The 21282-nt window shown below is 41.3% G+C and overlaps 1 protein-coding gene across 1 annotated transcript; it reads left to right on the top strand.

Annotated features, from left to right (window-relative positions):
- Nucleotides 1-187: 187 nt before the first annotated feature.
- Nucleotides 188-19469, top strand: LOC128399696 (interferon-induced very large GTPase 1-like). The gene is made up of 8 exons (XM_053361369.1): nucleotides 188-1255; nucleotides 3048-3466; nucleotides 4780-5394; nucleotides 6076-6220; nucleotides 10379-10674; nucleotides 12277-12348; nucleotides 13771-13842; nucleotides 14687-19469. The coding sequence occupies exons 2-8, from the start codon at nucleotides 3166-3168 to the stop codon at nucleotides 19405-19407; spliced, it is 6222 nt and encodes a 2073-aa protein (XP_053217344.1). The 5' UTR covers nucleotides 188-1255; nucleotides 3048-3165; the 3' UTR covers nucleotides 19408-19469.
- The last annotated feature ends 1813 nt before the right edge of the window (nucleotides 19470-21282 follow it).

Below are 21282 nucleotides of genomic sequence, written 5' to 3'. Positions count from 1 at the left end.
GTAGATAAATAGGTACTGCTCTGGCAGGAAGGTAAACAGCGTTTCTGTGTGCTGCTCTGGTTCGCCAGAAGCCGCTTAGTCATGCTGGCCACATGACCTGGAAGCTGTACGCCGGCTCCCAAGGCCAGTAAAGCAAGATGAGCGCCACAACCCCAGAGTTGTCTGCGACTGGACCTAATGGTCAGGGGTCCCTTTACCTTTACAGTGCTACTGGACATTTTTTTATTTATTTTAATCACACGAGAGTTACTGGGGAGCATTCTAGAATTAATCACACAAGGTAAAGCATTTAGGCATTCCCAATTTTGGTAAATTAAATCATTAAATGGGTCTCCTCTGGAGCAGGGAAGCATCCAGATGAATCCCAAATCTCCTGCTTGCCTACTTCAATCTATCCACCCACCCGCTATCCCAAGCACTGGGCGATGGAGGAGATGGGGGAGAAAACACCCCTTGAGTGCGTCCAGAGTTCGACATAGCTCAGAAATCCAATTCAGCAGCTTATCCCAAACGATAATTTAATATGCAGAGCAAAATGGAAATAAAACCCTATATCAGAACATTGGTCTGATTGTCCATGCACAAGTTAACACGGCAAAAAGCAGTTGCCACCTCTGGTGCTGTTGGCTTCGAGCAGCAGTTGTAGTTTGAGTGGGGTCAAGAGAGACAAAGAAGTTTGGAAATGGTGGCATTTTAAGCACCGGTGATCCAAGTGGGTTTGATTGACAGGTGGCCATTGTTTATTTGGAGATCCAAATATCGTGCCAAATCCTGGCCAATGCATTAACCTTCATTCAAGGTTCTAATTTGCTCAGAAGGAACCAAGTGGAACCAGTAAGACCACAGGAATGGATTGTGACTGAAACAAATCACTCAGTTTATTAGTCTACAAGTTCACTGGTATTATGAAAGACTGTGGAATTTGCAGATAGAAAATAAAACAAGATATAGCAACTTACAGAAGATGAAATTTAAAGCAACTTAAAACAATTGGATATAATGTGTATAAACAACGGTATGAACTAATAAGTAACAATGACAAAGCAATCAGTCAGAGGCAATAGCACAATCTCCTCCCAGCTCCTCCCAGCCCATCTAGTCATAGAAACAGTTAAATGTGTTTCCTTTTTTTCTACCTTCAGTTTCGTTTCTTCTGTTCTCTAGCGGTGGGGTCGTTTACAGGAAAAGCGAAAGCGCAAAGCATAGAAACTTAACTCGCAGGGAACGAACGTAGGCACTGCGCTTTACATCTCACGTAAGTATATGCATTTAATTTTGATGATTTAGGTTGTCAGCTATAATTTTTACTGACCATATTCCTTAACCTCTGCTTGCAATAAACAGAAAAACATAGGTGGATTTTGTGTGTGCTTGTGTGAACGCAGAATAGCTAATGGAGTCTTTCACGGCTATTAATTCAGAGGTGCAAAGTCAGCTCTCAGATAAAAGCCACTTCAAAAGCTAAAACAAGTAGCAATTGCGAAAATACAAGTTACTGGAAGCATTAAATACTCTGATAAACAAGAAGCCTTGCTCCTCGAAATGCAAGCAAATCAATGAAATTTTGGAGGAAGGAAGGGGGTGTAAATTTAACAAACATATATCAGTGCGATCCTAAATTAGCACAACAAACTTGAGAACACGAATATTTAATGTACATCAGATCATTGTGTTTTGGTGCTCCCAAGTTTTTGTACAACAGTTATGTGTACATAATAATAATAATTTATTATTTATACCCCACCCATCTGGCTGGGTTTTCCCAGTCACTCTGGGTAGCTTTCAACAGAATATTAAAATACAATAGTCTATTAAACACTAAAAGCTTCCCTAAACATATACATTTTCAATACCTTTTTATTGTCAACCCCCCTTGCCAAATTAAGGTTGGATTCATTTTTGCACTGCAGTTGGGCTTCCTTTGAAGTTTGAACATTTTTATGGGAAACTTTAGATTTTCCGCTCCTTTAAAAGCAATCTTAAAGCTGTAGATAAGCTTTATTTGGAATTGTTTTTAAAATAATTTATTATATTTCAGGATGGGCATAATATTTTAAATATATTATAAATATTGGCGATTGCCCCCCCCCAAAAGCTTGCATACAATCTCTAAGCCTTGAATAACTGCCTAACAGGCAGATACCAACACATGCAGCTTCTCAATGCTGTGCTGAAAGAGCAGAACCTGTTGAATTTCTACCCATGACTTAGCTTCTAAAGGCACAGAACCCCCACCAGAAAGGAAGGTGGTAATGTTAATCTAATCACGCTATTTGTAGCCTTTGTTGCAGCTAATCTATACTGCTAGACAGTAACAACAGGGCAGGCAAACCACTCATTTGTGAGGATATCCACTTAATCTATTGAAAGTGAATGCTCATTCAGTCAGATTTCTTATATCCTGCTAGTGGCAGGCCCCATCTTGAATAAATAAATGCTCAGGATGGGAAAATAGTTCAATTAGCATTTGCTGGATCAGAAGAAGAAGAAAAGTCTTTATTTGCTTCAGCCACTAGCCATAGCAATGAAATAAAATGTACTGAAGATACAGGTTTAGAGTTAACTGTAGAAAATACATTTTGGAGGTTTACATCAGTAATCTAATAATAGATCTTATTCTAATTGCCCCCGCTAAAAACCTTGCAGTTTTCGCTGTCACCTGATCATCTTGATCTGCTCAAGGAAGGACACAGTAGCAATGGTTGAGCAGCCCAGCACAGACAATAATAGAGGGGTAATAATAAACTCAAATCTTTATAAAGAGGGCAAGCCAGAAGCACATGAGCCACTGACTCAATACTGCCATCTCCCCAGGCACATAACCATTTTTCCAGTGGAATTGTTTGAAATCGACCCTCAAGTACAGCCGAAGGCAGCATATTCAGTCTTGCGAAAGTGAAAAGCATGTCTGTATTTTGGAATTGTTAAATTTGGCAAATAGGGTGTCAAAATGACTAGGTGGAAAATAATCATACCATGGGCAAAAATTGTGGCCAGACGATTCTGTCGCTCGATATCATACAGGTGCTTTCTCTGTTGAATTACAGATTTGGTGTTGGACATTTGCTGGATCAATTACTCCAAATCCTTAGAGAGCAATGCTGTTTATACAAAGACAGTGTGTGTTCATTCTTCAACAATTTTAGGGCTACCTGCCTGGAAGCCATGGCATTTTCTGGGAAAAACCCAACTGAAATTATATGGAGGGCTAGAAGGAAATTAGCAGAAGATCTTCTTCTAATCGACTCAGAGCTGATCTTGGATGTGGCAGATTCCCACCTGCTCCTCACACAGGGGGAGTTCTTCTCCCTGAGTGAAATAAAGGATCCACAAGCATTTGTGGAATGCCTGATCGAGTTAGTGCTGGGAAAAAGAGAATCAACTCAGGAACTGTTCTTGGACTGCCTGGAAAACCTGAGGCAAGCCTTCCCAAGCCTTCAGCCCATTTCTGAATATGTAGAAGATGGTGAGTAACACTTTTTAAAACCTGGAGGTGCTTTCTGTTTTTCCTAAGGGTTAAATTCTCACCTGCAGCAGCACCAAATTCTCTATGTCTTGAAGTCCTCTTGCGTCTTGAATTTCGTCCAAAGCTGTTAGTGCTGCTTTTGTGAACTTTCATTTACATGATTATAAGTTTGGGGGACCTCCCTCACACCCTAGAAATTAATATATGGTAGGATTTTGATTATTTGGGATGTGAAGGGAGAAATACAAGTTGCAGAAGAATTCCTGAACTAATTTATGCAAAACGACCTGGCCAAGCTAGGGCCATTAAGAAACAATACAGGGGGATTGAGGGTCTTTGGCAATGCAAGAAAACTGTCCTTCCTCTCACCCCAGGTCAGGGATTTGGAAGGTTGCCAGGATAACTGTGTGTGGTTTGGCTTGGTTTTCAAGCTCAGTTATGGCAATGAGTTTCTCTGCCGGCTGGCCTGTGCTGGGAAAAAGGTAAGGGGAAGGCAGGCCTGATAGTTCTCCAAGACCTCTCAGATGCTTTTGATTTTTCTTCAACACAGGGAGGATTTGATTTAAATCAAATCGATTTAAATCACTAGTCAGCAAGACTTGATTTAAATCTTTTTCCTTTTTCTACAGAAAGACTCATTCTTGCTAGTATAATCTTAATATTTACAACCAGATGAAGGTTTCATTTTTGGAATAATAAATTTTCAGAGTAGTTTTTACAGTTATATCAAAAATTACTGATTTGGTTACACTATTAGAAATACATGGACAGATAATTACAAAATTATTTTGAGGTTTAATAAGTTAGCTGTTTATATTTGGATAACTTTTCTGCTGTACGTTACTGGAAGGAGAAAAATAATCATTTCCTTAGTAACAATTTTAAAAAATTCTTTAATGAAAACAATAACATTATAGCATATGTATCCATGTTTGCTAACTGATGTGGTTAAACAACTTTTTTTAAATAAAAAAACAACAACTTAGACTGAATTTTAGCACACATGAAAAACTTAAAACAAATCCTTATTTCCTGATGAATAGCTTTTGGACAATAATGCAACTTAAACAGGAAACTATCTTTAGAAAGATTTTTCCTCCAAAAGCATTTTATTTTAAAAATCAAATTTAATTTTAAAAATCTGATTTTTTATTTTTTTAAAATCATTGATTTTTATCCACCCTGCTTCAACAGGAGTCATTGGGCATTACTTTCAGTTAATTGTAAAAGGAAGGAAATTGAATTTGTAATGACGAAGTATTGAGCCCCCCCCCTTTACTTACTTGTTTGTTTTTTTAATCTGATGCTTTCAGATCACTTGAATCTCAGGAATGACCTTCAGGTCCCAGACTCTGTTGAATTTTCAGGGGAAGGAAGTGGATCCAAGAGCATGGATCTGGCTAGATCTGGAAACCAGGATGCTCCCCAGTCCCCAGAGGGCGTAGGAGAGGTTGAGACTATATGTTTTCCTGTATCCTCAGAGGCGGGAAGTGAATCTCAGAGCCCAGATGATGCTGTTAGGCTTCCAGTGAGTGCAAGCTGCACTGAGGACCCAGATGCCAGTCTCCTGCTCTTCAGCAAAGAAAGAGAAGTCAAGACTCCAGATGCCCCAGATGTAGCTGAGAACCCCACTGCTGCTGCCATGTCCACAGAGAACAGAGATAGAGATGAGGATCTAGAGAGCTCTGCATCTCCGCGGGTAGGAAGTGGGGCCGAGAGCCCAAGTGCCCCTCCGTCCTCTAGCAAAGGAAGTGGAACCAGCGATGGGAACTGTGGCAAATCCGAAGGAACAGGAAGTGGGGTGGAAATTCCTGGCATCTCTGCATCAAAGGGAGAAGAAGAGGGAGCCCAACAACTGAATTGCTCCAAGAGAAAAAGGACAAGCGGGTCTCCCACGAGAAGGGAGAGATCTGAGAACTCAAAAGGAGGTTTGTATCCACAATAAAGGGAACACTGGATGGGATGAGTTGTTGCTCAGTAGGCCAAAGCCCCAGTTGTAATAAATCAAAGACTTCCCATAGCAAAAGTGAATTTTTAAGAAAGTCACTTAAAACAAATGGATATCTAAATCTGACTCCAGTGCAGCATATATTTTGTGTTCAGCTTCTGCTTCCTTGCTGTAAACCACTTTAGTAGTGGTGTTTTGGGCACAGAAATCTAGGGAGTAACAAATATATACTTCTTAGCCAAATATATACTACTTAGAAGCAGAATAATTATATATACAGGGATGTTGATTCTGCAACACGTCTACTGGCTGCAGAATCTTGACTCTTGATGCAAAAACCTGGTATTAATTTTCTTTTTTCTTTGACATTACTCAGGTATAGATAAACCGTATTTTGGCTCGTAAGCCTTGAGCAGTTGACTAGGAAGTCCCTGATTTCTGTGCGTTCATCAAAAACCACAGAAAATATGTATGCGTAGTGCCAATTCTCATTTTCTAGTTATCTAGACACTTAACAGCTTGTATGTGCATGACTATAAGGTTGGGGCCAGGATCTGTGGGCCTGATCCTGACTCCCTCTACACATTCATCTTATGAAGAGATCTAATTGTACAGGGTTACTGAAGATGTTTATTGGTGCTTTCTTGATTTCTCGGCACAGCCTTCTTCCAAACCTCAGAGGATCTAGCCAGGATGCAGCTCAAGAAATCAACACCCGAATTAACCCCAGCTGAAAAGAAATCCTATTCCCAGAAGACAAAAGGGAGTCTGATGGAGGATGTTCCTAATGAAACAACCATCAAAGGGTAACGTCTATACTTAAATTATCATCAAGGTTTTGATTTGTAAAAACAACATTATTGGGTGATTTATGGGTCCTAGAGAACTGCTGTTATCTTCCCTCTTTTTTTTGGTTCTGTCTCCATTAATCTTGTAAATTTATTAGAAAAAACAGTAATTGCAAGGGCATTAAACAGCCACTTGATCTGTAGAAACAGGCACCGTCAAACCTTTCTGGCATTGAGGGCAAGCTGGACCACTGGCTTGGTTTGTTTGTTTTTTGCAAAATAGTCTGCTAATAAAGGGCTAGGAACAGGGCTGATTAAAAAGTTGGCACTTTATTTTAGAATTCTGTTCTCTAGGGCTGAATTATTCAATCACTTCAGTGTTGCTCTTGAAAGATCTCTTACTCCTACATATGAGTTCCTGAACTTTTCTCTTTGGAGGCTCTGCTGTGTGTGTCACCTGTATGCCAGCATCCTCTCCCAATTGGGGTGATGACTTTGCCTGTCTCCATCTTGCCTGTTATTTTTCTGGTCTGAAAAGATTCAGGGTCCTCTTAAGGTGGCTCTTGGTTAAGGGGAAGTGACTAAGCAGAGACTTGGTGTGGCATCCACTTTGAAATCAGTCTCAAGAATTCTCAAGATTCTCTTGTTTTCTCCCCTTGAGGCTGAGCGTGTAGTGAACTTCTCTTACTTGCTTAGAAGGTGCAGATAAAATAGGAGGCCAGCAAAAACCAAGAAAAGAATGTCTTCCTTAATGTATCGGGGAGGGAGACAGAAGGAAGCAACTCATTCCAAAGTGAATTTAGGATGGGGGGTGGCTAGGCTCACAACCACCCTGTAAAGTAGGTTAGGCTGATGGGTTCATAGTTCGGTGGATCTTTAACCTCAGGTAGTCATTCTTCTCCTAATGAAGTTAACTGTAGCTGTGTACATGGCAGCAAACATTCTCGATATAGGACTAGATTTGGACCAGAGATCTTAGGATTTCTCCTATATCAGGGGTTCCCAAACTCTGGTCTGTGGATTGATCAGCAGTGGTTCACAACCTTCATTTAGGTGGTCCATGGCATGTCCATGGGAAATATTCAAATTGATTTATAATAATGTTTAATTTATGTTTCTTATGTTTTTTTGTAAACTGTTGTGATATTGTTGGCATTCATCTGTCTCAAAAGACAATGGAGTGCACCTCTGGAGGTGAACCCAACTGTGTGTTAACAGCACCAAAGTGACCTCCCCAGGGAATTACGTTACAGCAATATATAAATCTATTTATTTTTTATTGGATTTATATACCACCCTTCATCATAACATCCCAGGGCGGTTCGCAGAATAAAATACAGGATAAAACCAAGTAAACAAGTAAAACAAAACAGCAAAACAATAACACTCCCCTTCCCACAGACACATTTAAAAGGCTGTAGAATATTAATCAGCCAAAGGTCTGGTTAATATAAATATTTTTATAAATAGAAGAGACAGTGTGGCATACAGGTCAGAATCATAAATAAAATAAATAAAGGAAATAAAAGAAGCAATAAAATTTTATTTTCAATTTATTTTCACTTGGGAAGAGGGTGGGGAGTTAAAAAACATTTTGACTCTTGCTAAGGTTGAGAGAAAATGTCTGCCTGCTGCAGTGAGGTAAGCCGGGACCCAAGGCAGAAAGGAACGCCTTAGGCCCTCCTTTGGCGCCATTTCCCCCTGTGTCAGTCTTCATTTCTTAGTACAGAAAGTATTGATCTGATGTGTAGAGATCTTTCCTATTCTGATTAGTTCAGGAATGTTCTAGAAGGTTTATTTCCATGTGAGAGAAACAGGAAGGTTTCTGATGTTTTGGTTATTTCTGCTGGGAAGCTGTGTACAGCTGGTTTAAACTCATTCTGTTATGTTTCTGTCAAGGTTGAGCTGACTATAATAGTAAGGCCAGGAGGAGCCTGGCTCTCACTCTTATTTTCTCTTTCTTTGGTCTCATATTCTGTTCTGTATGCTTAGTGTTAAGGTTAAGTCTTATTATAAGTTTCTAAGTTTTATATCAAGTGCTGCTATGACGGGTGCGTCACCACTTTTCCCCCTCACGCCATTGGGCCCACTCTCACTCAGATGAATTGCCCCCACCTCACTGAACAACCCTTTACCCAAAGGTTTTCCCCACCTTCCCTCATAAAATTCTAGCCCAGAGTATCCTGTGGAGGATCTTTGTGAGGGGGTAACTAGGAGTCTCAGATTTTCTTTAAATAAACAATAAAAGATTTATTTAAGGCAAGATAACACAAATGGATTAAACTTAGGTTACTTCAAGAATACAGTGCGATTTCACTTTAATTCATCCTCGGTTGTTTTTGCGTTATAGGTTTGGTTCCTTTATACGGTGATACTTTCTTTCAGTTATCCACCCCCTTTAACACTCCTGCTCCTGAGGTACTTTAAGTAATAGACTAAAGGGCTCTCTGCACCCCCTCCCTTCATTGGGTTTGGGAGTTTCTTCTTTTCCTAAGAAGAATTTCTCCCCTCCAAGCTAGATTTGAGTCCCAAGTAGGCTGTTTCTTTCCAGCTCCTACTTCTCCTGACTCAACCTCTACCTCCCAGTAAAATTCTGGTCTGTTCCTCCTATAGGACACCACACTCTGTCCTTCACAACACGCTCAGAGTGGAAGTTGATTTTCCAAAACCAACGCTTTCTCCTATTCACTCTTTATACCTCAACCTGTCTCCTAACCTGTCCCCCTCAATTTCAACCCTCTTACTCCCTTAACTTTGTAATAAAGAAAAATCTGCCCTTATTCCCTTAAGGGGGACACAAGAGCCCTTTTAGAGTCCTTTGCAGGTTCTCCATCGGTTGGAGAAAGTAACAGGCCAACCAGAGATTTTTGAGAAGCAAAGCAGCTAGTAAGCCTGTTCTTTATTGAACTGTTGCAACAGGGTGCTCCCCTCACCCACAGGAAAGGAGGAGGAACCCAGAACAATAGTGTGCAAGGCCTTATAAAGACTTTTGAAATTGCCACCCTGTAGATCAAGACCACCCCCAGAAACATCATACATACATCACAGAAGGGGTGTAGTTTAAAATCACCCCCCCAGGCACATCATACCTACACCACAGAAAGGGCAGGCTACAGCAGAAATCTGAGTGGGTTGTTTACCTCCTGTCTGGCAAGTTACCTGTTAATGCTTACTTGATTGGATTGCCTGGGGAGCCTGGCTAGTCTTTTGTAATGATAAATACTTAGTTCCTGAGCCAAGTCACAGGCTCACCCTATTCATACACAGACATACCCCTTAAGACAGGATTTGTGAAGGAAAAGACAATGGGGAGGCTTTTCCATTTGACTTTGCAGAGAAAACACCTGGGAATCAAAATGGCTTCATGGCTGTTCTCCTGTGCTGCTTCAGACATCTGGTTTATATATTTATGTACGTGTTTGCTTGGTACATTTATGAACCTTTATTATATACATAAGATCTTAATTTTTTATTTCAACTCCTAACACCTTGACCAACTCTCTCAAATCAAAATTTTAAACTCTCCCTCCTGGAACCATGGTCAATCACAGGCTGCCATTCATTAACCATTTGCTGGCAGGGAAAGAAAAGAAAAGAAACACTTGTTGATGCATCCTGTCCATCAAAACCAACTTTTCCATCACAGCTGCAACTGGATTTTTATGGACTGTGCCAATCCTGAATGTATTGGATTTGTGACCATTATGCTCATTTGCCTTCAGTAGCAGTAAAGCTCTGCTGGATGAAGTACAATTGCCTCTGGTCTGTTTTTTTGGGAACTCTGCAGTACATGTTTAGGTTTCTTCCTGCTCCCCCTTCCATGAGTGACAGTCAGTACCCAACCCAACATTCTTAAGAACATAGACTATTAACCTAAAAATGGATTAGATGGTTTAGTATGGAATAGATACCCATGATTATAGTGTCATTCCTAACCATGAGCGTAGATTCACTAGCAGCTAGGCAGACAGTATGCCAAATCAGGCTGCCGTCTTCCCTGCCCCACTTGCCTGTGAGGAAGAGCCATTGAATGCAATAAGATTTCATTCTATGCAGAGACGGTGAGCATTGGATTGTTCCTTAATCAGCATGCATGAGTGAAAAGAGTTACTTACTAGTTCTAATGTTTGTTTCCCTTTTTCCATTAATCAATAAAATACATTTATTCTACCACAGATCAATGGATTCAGTGATGGTCTCTGGTGGTGAGATAATCCGCAAGGCGAGAAAACAATTAATTGAAATCCTCCAGAAGGACCTAGAACTTGTTCTAGACGAGTTATTCTCCCAGTCCATTATCACAGAGGAAGAATATGAGGCCTTAGACAAAACCGAGGAGGATTCCAAGAAGAAAATTCGGAAACTGCTGATAATGATACAGAAAATGGGAGAAATAGCCTGTGGCAAGTTCCTGGAATGTTTAGAAATTTCACGTCCAGGTTCAAATCAGGTTCTGCAAAATTCAATACATGGTGAGTCTGAATAAAACTATTTTTAAAATGTTTTATTACATTTATTATATAAATATTACGTACATTCCAAAAAAAAATAATAGTTACACAAATGCTACGAGTTCCTGAATGCCAAAATGCTACTAAAAATAGGATGAAAAATACAAAAATTAAGAAAATGATACATATTGAAAAGAAAAAAAGAGAGAGAATTTTTTTTTAAAGTCAAAAGGAAAATAGAAAAGGTTGACTTCCTTTGACCACTATACAGTTTATATGATCTCATATCTTTAGTTGTCTGTAATCATTTTGCATTAATGGAGATACTGTTTATTTACCTGTGGAATCTTTAGTCTAGATTAAGCCAATTATAATTTTGGGAATCGACTTTCTTCATGTAATTTGCAAAGACATCCCATTCTCTCCTGATTTTATCACGTGGTTGGTTTCTTACCATTTCTGTTAATTTCGCCAGTTCGAGGTATCCGCTTAATTTTAATAACCATTCTTCTTTTTGAACAAAATATTTTTCATCAGTTTCCTTTTCTGAGATCCTTAGGGAAGAGAGATGCCTTGCTGTGTGTTTCCCCAAATATGATCTATGAGATGGTGGAGCAGCACCTCTTAAGTACCGTATATACTCGAGTATAAGCCGACCCGCATATAAGCCGAGGCCCTAATTTTAGCACAAAAAACTGGGGGAAATGTATTGACTCGAGTATAAGCCAGTTCACCACACCACAAACCTGGTGGTGGTGGCAGCGGTGGAGGAATAACAAGCAGCCCAACAGGGCTGTTTTCAGGCTGCTCGTTCCTCCGCCGCCACCAGCGGCAAAGGCGGAGAAGGAAGAAGGAGCAGCCCGAAAGGACCCCACTCAAGTGTAAGCTGAGGGGGGCTTTTTCAGCATAAAAAATGTGCTGAAAAAAATCGGCTTATACTTGAGTATATACGGTAATTCCTTTTCGCAATTCTTCAGTGGTTCAGTGAGCAAAGCACAAAGTATTCTCTCAACTTACCGGTAACTGTTAGGTTCTGTATAGTCAAGTGCTCATTGGTCTGTGTTTTGTTTTGGAGCAGGGTTACCCCTTTAGTTCTTAAAAAAACTACTTTTGTTTCTCCCCAGGCAAAATAATTTCTCTGTCTTGTAAGCCTGTTTGGGCTACCTAGCCTTTGCATTCACTAGTTGAGTTTGCTATTGGACAAGAGAGATCATTCGGCAAGTGGAATCCCATGGATATTAGTAATCAGTAATGTCTTCATTTTACATTTTTGTTTTAACCACATGTCCTAAAGGCAGATGAACTGGCGGGGGGGACTTTCTCACCACCCCAGCTGCAGCAGGGAAATTAGGAAACAGGAGTGGTTAGTGTATTCTTTAAAAGAGATGCTAAGAGGAGACTTGGACTTTCTGATTTACCTTATCAGGTCTCATATTTGCACAGACAGCTTATGCATTCAGATGGCCATTGCAGTTCTACATCCACATCCCCAGTTAATGGCATACCAACAAGTGGCTTGTTGTGGTTTGCTTTAGAATATTTGTCTGCATGACTTTTTGGACCAGGAATCGTAGAACTGTGCTGTTGGAAGGGAACTAATGTAGCTTATATTTTTCTCCCTAGAGCGTTTGCCTCCAGAGGAGAAGACTGGAAGCCCAGGAGTATTGGGAGAGACAGAAGAAGCAATTCCCAAAGGTATCTCTTTTCGTGATTGAGGAAGAGGGACAACGACATTTGGTTGTTACTGGTTTCTTCAGAATAGGTCCTGCTGACCCCCTGGTCTAATTCTCCTTTCCTGCTTAGCCTTTCCGTAAGCAAGCCAGGCAGGATGGGGCAGCCTGGGCTCTGCTGAAGGGAGGAAGATTCCTCCTACCTCTGATGAAGTTTGGATAACCGTCTCCTGACCATTCATTTAAAGTGTATGGCTCCCCCCCCCAAAGTATCCTGGGAACTGTAGTTTATTAAGGGTGATAGGAGGGGGAAAATACAAATCCCAGGGTTCTCTGGGGGAAGCCATGGCTGCTAAAGCAGTATAGATAGGCTTTAAATGTATGGTGTAGGTGTGACTTTCAAATCTCCTTTCCCATCCAGACTTGTAGCAGAGCACATTCCCATATACATAGTAGGAAGCAAGTTGATTGGATTCGTGAGAAGCACTTCAGTTAAGCAATCCAGATTGGATTTCTTCCTGGTAAATCCCCTTTTGTTCCCTCTTAAAAACAACAATGACACAACAGTCTTTTTTAAAAGTAATGATAAGTCTTACTCACATTCAGTCCACAGTGTGATCCCGAAGGCAGGCTTTAGCTTGTAGTTACAGTTACAGAGGAAAGTGTGGGTTCATCCTCTTGTGAGGGATGAGCCCATGTGCTGCTGGCTGAGAGCCAGCGCACAGCAAAAGAGCATCAAGATAGTACATCTGGAAGAGCATCAAGAGGAAAAAAGGGAAAGATGGCTGCATGACCAGCCCTTTTATGGGGTCTCCTAGGGTCACGCCCATCTACCTGGTCACACTCGGGGAAGATGGTCCAGACCAGGTGTAACAGGAAGTTCTCCCGGCTGGAGCAACATTCCCCTGTGTGTCTACTCTGGGCAAACAGGAAATGTTGTACTTGACTGCTTTTGTCATGTTACATCCCACACAAAGCACCCATTATTTCAGCAGGTTCACAATAAGCCATAATTTATTTTAACTATGGCTTCCCTGTGACATGAACATGGTCTATGACTGCGTTTTCACACAACATTAAATCATAGTTCTTTTAAACTATGGATTAGCACACACAATAGTATCTCCCCCCCCCACCCGGTGTAACAGAGGCAAGACACAGTTGGGCTTGTGTCGTTCATATCCAGCTTATGATTTGTTTGCTCCCAACAAACACCAAGCAATAATCCGGGAATCCATGGCTTATTCCTGACTTACCACTCGAGCCAAGTTTGCATGCTGCTATAACAAGCCAAACTCATTTGTTTCTGCGGTGGGCTCTGGGAGAAGGGGAAAAAGAACAGGGAGGAACAATATGCCCATGGGCATTAAACCATAGCTTAAAATCAACTGTTTTAAGTAAACTATGGTATAACATTACATGGTTAAAGGTTTGTGTGTGTTTCTAGTCCCTGCAGGACAAGAGAAAGAAGATGAGCTTGAGTCAGAAGCAGAGCAAAAAAAGAAACATGCTTGCAAAGGTATTTCTGTCTTTTGCACCTTAATTTTGTATCCTCCCTACAGTGGAGGGTGGAGCCATGTTTCCAGATAGCATCTTAGAATCATAGAATCTTATCCAGGCATTCCCCAGTTATATCAGGTGTTCGCAGTCTGTTGCCTTTAGTCTTGTTTCATTTGTTCAGAGAAACATATTAAACTAGGTTACCCGTTTTATGATGATTGCAGAATTTCATTTTTCTGGTTGCAGAATCTGGAAATCCTGCCACTTGGTTAATGCAGCTTTGGCTACTATGTTGCCCTTAAGGGAAGTTGGAGTTTCTTGAATAAAAATTTCTGGGTTAGGGTAAACTCAGTTTCATTATCAGATGACTAGCTTTATTGTTTGAAATGGTTTATTTACCATGTCAGAAATATGATCATTCCCACGTGTTTTCTTCTCTCAGGGGCAACCCACCGGTGGGTGGTGCCTTAGGCATTGTGTGTACTGTAGCAGATAGCATTTTCGGTTTTGCTTCAGGAGGCAAAAGCTGACCTCTCAGTTGCTGCCACTGCCCTAGTAGTAGCTGCCTTCTTTCTTAATAAATGCATGCAGTGTAAATACTGTAGCAACCCCTTGTACGCAAAAGAGAAATGTACCAGGGTGTGGGCAAGTGTGGTAGGGAAGAAAAAGATGCAGAGGCTAAGAGCCAAAGTCCATGTGATATTACACACATCGCTTGCGCTTGCATTGATCTTTTTTTTAAAAAAAAGAGAGTCATGCAATTGCATTGTTAAACACACATTAGAAAATTTGGCACTGAAACAGTAATCTTGGATACACCTGGGTGAAAAAAGAATAATACTTATTTTCTAATGGTTCTGTAGAAGGAAGAAAAGCGCTTAAGAACATCATTGCTAAGTTGAAGTTTCGGAAGTATTCAAGCAAGAAACTTGCCCTGAAAGAAATTCTGGAAATCAGTTCTGGAAATCTAAAAGACTTCAGCCCGTGTACATTGGGAGACTTGCCTTGGCATTTTCTGAAGAAGGTCTTGGCTTTGAATGTGACAGCCAGGAGCACAAGCCTTCAACATGAAACACAGGACAATAAAGGAATGCCGTTAAAGGAGAAGGAAAAAAGGATTGATGAGAGAATCTTCTTTGATACCAAAACAGATGAGATAGATTCTGTGAACCCCCTTGATGTCCTTTGTGCTGTTCTGCTTTGTTCTGACAGTTTCCTCCAACAGGAGATCCTCCTCAAAATGTCCATGTGCCAGTTTGCCCTGCCTTTGATTCTGCCTCCCGTCAAGACCTCCAAGTGCACCCTGATGCTCTGGGCCATGAGAGACATTGTGAAAAAATGGAGGCCCCATTCCTTGGCTGAAAGCAGAGGCTTTAGGGAGGACAGCCTGGTACTGACATCCATGCCGACTGTTTCCTTCGTACGGATGGGAAACTGTAACATATCTAAGTCCAAAGTCCTCAACGAGTTCCTCAGCCCTTCTCAGCAGCATAATGATTTCTTTCTACACCGAGATATGGAGTGTGGGAACATCCCTCGGGAAATTGCTGATGGGCTTGTAGAGATTGCCTGGTATTTCCCAGGAGGACGGATGAACACAGATCTCTTCCCAGAGCCAGTTGCTGTTGCAAATCTCCGTGGAGATGTTGAGTCTCACTGGGTGCAGTTCAGCTTTTTAACGCAGGTCTCCTCAGCTGTGTTCATATTTGCTGAATGCATTGGCGAGAGAGAACATACTCTTTTGTTGTCACTGAAGGACCTGTCAACTCAGTTCTACTTTATCTTGGAAGGTCGCAGTAGAAAATCTGGTTGTACCTTGGAGTTCTTAAATAAACTGGCACCAGTGATTAAACTTGACAATTCACATATATTGGTAAAGAATGCCACAATGAATAAAGCAGTATTTGTAGAACTCCTTCGAGCTGCAGTTGGAAAAATAATAGCCTCAAATCCTAAGTGTGTAAGTATTGATAAGATGTGTACAACAGCCCATGAACTTACAATCCAGGTGGATGAAGACCACAAAGAATGTCAGGATGCCCTCAGATGTGCCACAGAAATTTCAGGAGAGATCAAAAATGTAGCAGCTTACAAGAAAGAAACACTGATACTCCAAGGTGATCTCTGGAAGAATCTGGCCAAAGTGGAGAAAGAACTATGCAGAATGGAAAGACAAGGGGACATGCCTTCGGAAAAATACAGATCAGAATTGAGAGGCAGATGGTCGGAACTGCGTAAGCAGCAGAGTCAATGTGATCTCACCATTGGTTTGATTAATTTCATCCACGGCATAAAACATTTGAAGGATGCAGAGAGGAATTATTTCTTGAAATGGATGAAGTTCAACCTGGACCATATTGCTAGGGGAAATCTTTCCAAGTTACGTGCTGACTATAAAGAGAAATGCAAGAATTTAGGAGATGATGGGCGGAAGATTGCAGAGGTAGACCAGTTGATATCATCCTCTTCCTTGGGAGTTGAGCATTTCATGCGTGAGCTGGGGCAGTTCTATGAGGCAGAATGCTCAATGGTTAATGAGGGCAAAATAGCTAAAAACAAAAGGCAGTTTGCCCATTTCCCAAGCATTGCTGCTGAACTACTGCTGGAAGGGTTTCCCCTGGAGCTCATTGATGGTGATGCATCCAATATCCCCCTGCAGTGGATAACTGATGTTCTGAATAAACTCAATAACAAACTTAGGGGACAATCCAAGATGATGGTGATAACCGTTCTGGGGGTGCAGAGCACTGGGAAATCGACCCTTCTGAACACCATGTTTGGCCTGCAGTTTGCTGTCAGCAGTGGGCGGTGCACACGAGGTGCCTTCATGACGCTTCTTAACGTCAGAGAGAATATGGTTCAGGATCTTGGCTGTGACTTCATCCTGGTGATAGATACAGAGGGCTTGAAAGCCCCTGAACTGGCCAAACTGGAAGACAGCTATCAGCATGACAACGAATTAGCCACTCTAGTCATTGGGCTGAGCGACATCACCATTGTCAACATGGCCATGGAGAATGCCACCGAAATGAAGGACATCCTGCAAATTGTGACCCATGCCTTCCTCAGGATGGAGAGGATTGGGCAAAAACCCAACTGCCAGTTTGTTCATCAGAACGTCAGTGATGTTTCTGCACATGACCAAAACATGAGGGACAGGAAGCATCTTTTGGAACAGCTGAATGAAATGACCCAGGCTGCAGCAAAAATGGAAAAACTCAATAGGGATATCAAGTTTTCAGACATCATGGACTACGACCCAGAAATGCACAATTGGTACATCCCAGGTCTTTGGCATGGAGTCCCACCAATGGCCCCAGTTAACATGGGATACAGTGAAAAAGTCCTTGAATTAAAGAAGTACATATTTGAATTCATAAAGAACCGCACATGTAAAATACCTCCCAAGGACATCCCTCAGTTTATTGAATGGGTGAAAAGTCTGTGGAATGCTGTGAAACATGAGAACTTCATCTTCAGCTTCCGAAACAGCCTCATAGCAGAAGCTTATAACCAGCTCTCCATGAAATATTCTGAATGGGAATGGCATTTTCGCAGAGAGATGCACCTGTGGGTATCTGAACAGGAAACGTCAATACAGAATGTTTCTCCTGATGAATTTGATATACGCAGTTTGCAAAATGAGCTTTATCAGAAGCTGTTGGCTGGAGAACAGCAGATTTTGGAGAATTTGAAGCAATACTTTGAAAGCAGAGCAGCAAATCTGCATTTGGTAGAAAGGTACAGAGAAGATTTTGTCCGCAGTGCTCACAGCCTCAAGCAGGAACTGGAAAGTTATTCTTACAGCAAATGTCAGGAAGCTGTTCGCATTAAAAAGGGGCTTCACAAGATTCACTCTCTACAAACTGAATACTTGAAAATAATTGAAGGAAAGGTTGATGGGCTACTTAAAAAATGCCGGGAAAATGAAGATAGGATTGAAGATCAAGAACTGGAAAAAGAGTTTGAAAGAATGTGGATGGAAACATTGTCAGAAATATCACCTGTTCCCTTAGAGAAACGACAAATATATGAAGAGCTTGACTTATATTTGAGAAGGGAATTGGCACATCGAGGAAGTTCAGTCAATGTAAAAGTACAGGGAGCAAAATCTTTGTTAAGCTACAGAATGAATACTTTTCAAATGAAATCTGAATATATGGATTCAACATTGTGGTGCCGTGTGAAACACTTGTTTGCTAAAAAGGAGCGTTTGCATGAGATAGAAGAACTTGCTAAATCCTTGATGGTTAAATGCAGTTCCTACATTTGTAAAAAGGTTGATTCCAAAGGAGACTATGATGATACATATTGTGGTGAACTTTTACAGATTATCAATGAAATGCTTCAACAATCTGATGCTCAGAAACTTCATACAACAACATGCTTTGAAGTAGATCTAAAGTTTCACATTTTGGGGGAAGCAGCTCATGAATTTCAAAAGATGCATGAAGAGTTTATTAAGGAAAATGATCCCTATATACGCTTAGAGAAACTGAAGCCTCATTATTTCTCAATTTTCAGAGATCTTTATCTGGAAAAAGATGCCCAGCAAATCAGAGCCAAGGATTTCTGTGACCAGTGTCTCCATCCTGCCCTTGTGAGTTATATCAACAAAAGACTTGGGATAGAAATAGTAGATGACATTCTCAACAGTGCACAGTCCATTGGGTATGCCAGTCGGAGCTTCTTCCAGTTTACTGTCCTGAAGGAACTGTTGGAAGAGGGTAATGTCGACAGTTACCTAGAATACCTTGGGGCTTATGAAAAGTTTGTCAAAAACTGGATCCAGGAACAAATTTTGGATTACTATGCAGAGAATGAGTGTCTGAAGAAACTGGAGGAAGAGATTCTCTCTGCGATAGTAAAGAAAATTATAGAAACACTGAAAAAATTAAAGCATCAAGATATCGAGACAGTCTCAGAATTTTTGGACAGTTTTTGCAGAGAAATGCAGAAGGAGTTAGTCATTTCTAAGGACAGTCTGTTAGGGGTACAGTTTAAGAATGCAACTGATCCTGCACAGTTTTCTGCTTGTGTTGAAAACTTCCTTGCTGATTTGCAACAGCAAATAATATCTGAATATGATTTGCTGGATATCCAGTCTAAACTCTCCAAATTGCCTGTGAGCCCCCAGGATGAGATCTTCAAGCGGGTGTTTGGCTGTGGGAAGCAGTGTCCTTTCTGCAAAGTCCCCTGTGAAGCTGGAGGGAGTGCTCATCAAGAGCATTTTGCAACTGTCCATCGGCCTCAAGGACTGGGAACGTACAGAGAAATAGTGTCAGAAAAGCTTGTTTATGATATCTGTTCAACTGCTGTGGCATCCAACACTAAGTTCAAAAATCAGGACACAAATTGGGAACTCTATCCATACAAAGATTATCGTGCATATTATCCAGACTGGTGCATCCAACCAGATCCCAGTATCAATGCTTCAGATTACTGGAAGTTTGTTTTGAACAAATATAACTGTGATTTTGCAAGAATATATGAAGCTAAACCAGCTGATCTGCCAGCAGACTGGAAAAACATTACTGAAGAACAAGCACTGAAGGCCTTAAAGGACATTTATAATATGAAGTGAGCATTCTTATCTTGGCAGAAGAGAAACATGGATCTTCTTCCCATGAAAGCATGCCACAAAGCATGCCACAGAAAGGGCCCCTTGAAAGTTTGAAGGATCCTTAATTTTCAGATAACACTGATAGATAGGGCAAATAGGGTTCTGCATTCCTAAGTCCCTCGCTGGATTTCCATTTATTTCACTGTGCCTTACGTTTTGTGCCACATACCTTTATCACTGTGTTCATCTTCTGCATTCAGGTGCACGTTTATCCAATCTCATTTTTCTTCTCTTTCCCGATTGTCCTTAATCCAGAGCATATTATTTACCCTGAGCAGCAATCTTTCCTCTTCCCCTCCATTGTATTAAAATACTGCTGCTAACTTGGAATTTGAAATTCACCAGGTGATGGCAGCAGTACAGCTCACCCCCAACTCAGGCTTGCTCATAGTGGGGGTTCTACAGATGGTAATTTGCTTCCCTTCCTGTTTATTATTATTACTCTCTCAGTTATCACGATAATTTCATGTAATTGTCTACAGGAATGCAATGTATTCTGTAATTCACTACCTTGCAATGAAAGCAATATTAATAAACATATATTTTAAAAGTTCTATCACTTTAAAAAATCCATTAGTCTTCAACTTCTCTCTGGAGAAGTTTTCAGGACAAAATAAAAAAAATCCTTCCAGTAGCACCTTAGAGACCAAAATCATAGCTGTCAATTTACAGATTTGAAAATAAGGGACCAGCAGCCTCGAAAATAAGGGATCAGGAGCCAAAATAAGGGATTTTAGACAACCAGCAGCCAAACGAAGCCTCAAGCGGTGGTTCCCATGTTGTGACTAGCATGAAGTGGGGGCTGCCCAGCTCCCCTCATTCCCCGCAAGCCTTCCTTTCACCGTGACCTCCGCCTCTCGCTTCTTCCCCACTCGCTCATCTCTCCCCACCAGATTTCCTAGGGAGGAAGAGAGGAAGGGGATGGTCTCTCCAGCTCCGCAGCCGAGCCGAGGACAGCTGCACCCCCGCCGGGAGAGGCAAGGCGAGAGGGCAGGGAGGACATTGGGCCTGTGTTGCTAACCCCCTCGTTCCCCGGCAGGATGGAGACTGCTGCTCCTCCCGCCTCAGTTTTCTTTCGACGACGCACGGCCTGTTGAGTTTTTCTTTGAAACTGATAGCGCCCTGAGCGCGCAGAGGCAGCGGGAAAGGGCTTGGGGGGGGGGAGACGGATGCCGCGGAGTAGCCCGCGGCTGCGGGGTGTAGTTGTTGTTGCTTCTGCCGCCGCCGAGGAGAAAGGTCGGAGAGGCTCAACTCCCAACTCAGGCTTGCTCATAGTGGGGGTTCTGCAGATGGTAACCTTGCTTCCCTTCCTGTTTATTATTATTACTCTCTCAGTTATCATGATAATTTCATGTAATTGTCTACAGGAATGCAATGTATTCTGTAATGCAATTCCTTGCAATGAAAACAATATTAATAAACATATATTTTAAAAGTTCTACCACTTTAAAAAAGCCATTAGTCTTCAACTTCTCTCTGGAAGAACAGACTGTTTTCAGGGACAAAATAAAAATATTCCTTCCAGTTGCACCTTAGAGACCAACTAAGTGTTTTCAGGGAGACACACAAGTCCTTTTCAGAGTGCCTTGATTGGTTGGGTGATGTGGAGAAATTCAGGATGGTTGATCTACTTATGTACCACTCTAGATCCTTCCATGGTTCCTTCCAAGTCTCCTAGTTAAGGACATTTATCTTCACTTCTACAGAACTGCAACAAGCAATACAGATGCAAGAGTTCAGAATTTTAAATGGACAAAGAAACAAAAGGTTTAGAGATCTTCGAAATGCAGGCAGACGTCATCCAGGTGTATATCCCTTTGCAGACTGTGGGTTTAA

The sequence above is a fragment of the Podarcis raffonei genome, chromosome 13, assembly GCF_027172205.1.
Source record: "Podarcis raffonei isolate rPodRaf1 chromosome 13, rPodRaf1.pri, whole genome shotgun sequence".
Classification (NCBI taxonomy): Eukaryota; Metazoa; Chordata; class Lepidosauria; order Squamata; family Lacertidae; genus Podarcis; species Podarcis raffonei.
The sequence above is the reverse complement of the archived record's forward strand: the minus strand, read 5'-3'. Positions and strand labels throughout refer to the sequence as shown.